The 4450-nt window shown below is 38.1% G+C and overlaps 1 protein-coding gene across 1 annotated transcript; it reads left to right on the plus strand.

The window, feature by feature from the left end:
• Positions 1-623: 623 nt before the first annotated feature.
• LOC135137665 (peroxisomal acyl-coenzyme A oxidase 3-like) lies at positions 624-3790 on the plus strand. Its single transcript, XM_064067384.1, has 9 exons — positions 624-1097; positions 1384-1689; positions 1741-2060; positions 2120-2396; positions 2451-2691; positions 2738-2971; positions 3018-3169; positions 3219-3506; positions 3553-3790. Exons 1-9 carry the CDS (start codon positions 978-980, stop codon positions 3661-3663), a joined length of 2049 nt encoding a protein of 682 aa, XP_063923454.1. The 5' UTR covers positions 624-977; the 3' UTR covers positions 3664-3790.
• Positions 3791-4450: the final 660 nt, after the last annotated feature.

The following is a 4450-nucleotide window of genomic DNA, read 5'->3' on the forward strand; positions in this document are numbered from 1 at the left end:
AAATGTAACTGCCTAGCATTTTATAAAATGTATATTATACATGCAAATGGATTGACTATCCGTTTGAAATACGTGGTTCCTCCCGCTGAGGCAAAAAATATTCCAATGTGGGAAAAAAGAAAACGAGGACGGCCATTCAAATCCAAACGTATCAATTTTTTATAATACATACCTAATTTCACTGTTTGGTTTTCAATAAAATTTATATTTTTCGATGTTCTGTATTTTGTAGTTAATCAAATAAAATCATGGCAGAGAAGTCAGTCATTATCATTACATTATTCAACTGGACGCGGCAAGGAGGTTGCGTGGTTTTGTTGCTGTTAAAATATAAATTTAACGATCCAGATGGTTGTTTTATTAATTACGGTAATTACAATGAACGAATGAATCTTCTGCCCATTCTTCTCCCTTATGTACTGAGATTTGACCTCCTTTGGCGAAGATAAGCTGCACATGGGCTGTTGTAAGAGCTTGCATCAGAATTACAGGTCAATCAACAGTCGAGGGTTGATAACGAGTACGAAACAAAGAAAGTTCGTTGCTCTAAGACGAATTTGCGATGCATCTAGAAGTAGGCCAATGTAAATAAGTGCATTCGCATCAGGGTTAGAGATAGCAGTCGCAGGCAACTAGAGTTCTTTGTTCTAAAACGAATATGCGTTAAGATTAAGACGTAATACAAGTTATACGCAGAACAAAGTAAATTTTACAGCTTGCGAAAACGTTTTTAAATGTGGCTTACACGTTGCTTGCGTGTTTGCTGACCATAAGTGAGTGTTTAATACATTTTAGAGCTGACTAAAACTTCAATATTTTGTTGACCGTTTAAATCATAGCCGTAAATATGTAGTTCACGGTCGCCTTCTTTACCATTATGTAACAAATTATTGACGCACGTGCAAATTCAACTATAAATTCGGAACTTACGAGACTGTGGATCATTCATTGGATTAACCTACACGTACAGACTGAGAATGTCCCATTTATTGCAAGACTTACCTCCGGGATCGCTCGACTATTACAGGAAGCAAGCCTCCTTCGACTGGAAGAGAATGAAAGTTTTTATAGACACGGAAGATGGCATCAAATTTCAGGTAAGCTTTAGGTATACCCAATTGTAGTTAAAGTAGTAGTAGTTGTAGTAAATTCAAACACGTTGTTCACTTCACCTAATTCAACAAAAAACGTGCCTTGAAGTGTGCCATATCTTATTGTGTAAAATATTTTCTAGAATACCAAAAGATGAACAGAAATCACATAATATTCCCTAAGAACATTAAATTCAAAAAACTTCCTTAGGTAGTTTCCATTATGTGTCTTCTTCTCAGTATTAATTGCTCTTTCTAATATTTAAAAACGATCCACCTACTTAATTTGCAGAACAATCTCTATAAAAAGCTCCAGATGCACCCAGAATTCCTGGGAAACCCACTTTTGCAAACTCTGGACGAAAAAAGGAATAAAGCTACCCAGCAAGCCCTCGCATATGCCAGCATCGTTAAATCTTTAACCAATAGTGAGATAACCACCATAAAAAGAGAAGACATCATTTTGCGAACCATACTCCAATTCAACCCTTCGGCAGCCTTCAAATACCCAGGAATCAAACGTTTATTCACCAGTGCTTTACAGAACCAAGGAACCCAAAGACACCACAAATTCATACAGCTAGCAGAATCGGGAAAGGTTCGTACATTACCTCATTGTTTTCCATACAATTAGAATTAAATCCTGTAGATTTACGGATGTTTCTGTATGACGGAAATCGGCCACGGAAGTGACACCAAAAATCTGAGAACAACTGTTGTCTACGATAAAGAAAAAGGCGAGTTCGTAGTAAACACGCCGGATTTTCCAGCAGCGAAATGTTGGGCTGGTGGGTTGGCAGAACTAGCAACCCATGCCATAGTGTATGCTCAGTTGTACATAAACAGGATCCACTGGGGTTTGCATGGATTTGTTGTGCCCATCAGAAATCCCGAGACACTCTTGCCGTACGAAGGGGTAATTCTAGGCGACATGGGCGAAAAAATAGGAGTCAATGGAGCTGATAATGGGTTAGTAGCAAAACACAAAATCGGAATGTCATGAAACCATTTTTTACTTTTCGAATAAGGTTTCTCATTTTTGACAAATACCGCTTCCCTCGCGAAAACATCTTGAACAGATTTGCTGACGTCACACCTGAAGGAAACTACGTAACGTCTGCTACTGACCTGAAAAATGTACGTGGAGCCGTTTTGGGTGCTTTGTCCATTGCGAGGGTTACTGTTACTGCGAAATCTGAATTTTATGGAACGAAAGCACTTACTATAGCTGTGAGATACGCGGCTGTTAGAAAACAGTTCGGCCCGAAAGATGAAGAAGTCTCGATTCTAGAATACCAATCTATGGTAAATCTTTACGTCGTATGATTGTTTTTGTCTATACTTAAAAAAAAATTGCAGCAATATCGACTTCTGCCGTATTTGGCTGCCGCCTACATCATCAGATTTTTTAGTATGTACTTAGACGAAGTAACACAAGAATTTGTCAAAGAGTCGAAGGAACGGAACGACCCAGCGTTGGCCAGACGAGGTATGGAAATTCACGTAATATCTGCGGGTGCAAAGCCTGTGTCCGGATGGACGTTCAGAGATGCCATACAAGAATGTAGAGAAGCTTGCGGTGGATATGGTTATCTTAAAGGTGACACAAACTCAACTTTTTTTTGGTAGTTGAAAAGTTGTCGTAGCTTCTAGAATTGGCGACATCAAGAACGACCAAGATAGCATTAACACGTACGAAGGCGAAAACCACGTGCTAATCCAACAAGTAAGCAACTGGTTACTGAAGGTCTGCTCAAACGTCCAGAATGGTAATAAAATTTCAACCCATTTAAAGTCAGCAGATTTCTTATCAAACGCTTCAAAAATTCTCAAAAATAAGTTCAATGCAACCAGTGTGGTCGAAGTTTGCAAAGTTGAAAGTAAGTTGTCGATAGTCGAAACAGGTAAGATAATATTTGGTTGTAGATATAATAGATACCTACCAGTGGCTAGTGTGTTATCTCTTGCGAGAAACTAAAAGAAAATTTGACGCTTTGAAACAAAGTGAAGGGTCATTTTGGGCTAGAAGCAACACTCAGATTTTCTACTGCAAGAATTTGAGCACAGCGTTCGTTCAGGTAAACCAAATATTATTAAAAACAGTCAATCAGTGCTTTGAGCTTGCAGCATTTGTTCCTTCAACGAATGATAACAGTTATAAACAGATCGCCAGACGCTAACATCAGAAATGTTTTGTTGAAACTTTTCTCTCTGTATGGTCTTTACAATATTGAAAAATTTTTACCGTCATTATTTGGGGGTGGTTACGTTGAAAAACCTGAAGCTACAAATTTAGTACACGAAGCAGTATTAACTTTGTGCAGAGATCTTAAAAATGATGCTGTTGCCTTAATAGATGCTATAGCGCCTCCGGATTTTCTTTTGAATTCCATTTTGGGGAAGTCTGACGGACGAGTAAGATGAAAATAAATGTATTCTCGAATTAGCGACTTCTTTTTAGGTCTATCAGAGGTTGCAGATTGCACTTATCCGGTCTTCTTCTGAAGCGAGTAGACTCAAGTGGTCTTCCGAGACAGTAGGCAAGATCGTTAATCCTCGTAATAAGTTGTAACTAGTTTCAAGGATGTTGCTATAGGCATAAGATCGAGCAATAGCGACTAAGTTCCATAAGAATCACGATTATGCAATTTTGAAAGAACAAGGATCAAGTAAAATTTAAATAGAAAGATTATATGGCATCCCTAAAACTAGTACCTAATGGAAAATAATAATCTCACATTTTAACATTACCAGAATTTCGTCAAACTTTGATAAGAAATCGCTAGAATGAATACAGAATATCATGCATTTTTAACCCACGACTGAAAAAGACAGGTGTTTTTGACCCCTTTGTCTCTCTCTGTATGTCTGTTTGTTTCACCGTATCTCTCAAACGAATGAACCGATTTTAATATGGCTTGGTTTGATCAGGATGGTTTTTACTTCTTAGCTATGTTAGACTGCTGAAGTATGTGTCTCTCTGTGTTGCATCGTAGGGTGGTTTGATGAATAACTTAGTTCGCATCGTCTTGGAGGGTGAAAAAAGAAAAGGCAATAATTGCATATGTCCAAATAGGCTTCACAAAGATGACGTTTCTTTAATGGCAAGTCATTCCGTCAATAATTCTTCCTTTAGGAATTAATTGAATACTAGTGTGCCCAATTATTTTTGTCTAAATAAGGAAAACATTGCAATTCGTTGTATGATTCAGTTCTTCTTTCTGGAAGGGAAATCTGCTAAAGGAATCTAGGAAAGGATTTTTCGTTCTATTCGCCTTTGAATTAATCCGTTCAAGCGCGGAAGAACATCCACTGCAGACGCATCACGTTCAGGAGGACCAAAAACTGTCGTCATACCA

The sequence above is a fragment of the Zophobas morio genome, unplaced genomic scaffold (genome assembly GCF_036711695.1).
Source record: "Zophobas morio isolate AGI-343-1 ecotype UQ-CSIRO unplaced genomic scaffold, CSIRO_AGI_Zmor_V1 ptg000029l, whole genome shotgun sequence".
Taxonomy (NCBI): Eukaryota; Metazoa; Arthropoda; class Insecta; order Coleoptera; family Tenebrionidae; genus Zophobas; species Zophobas morio.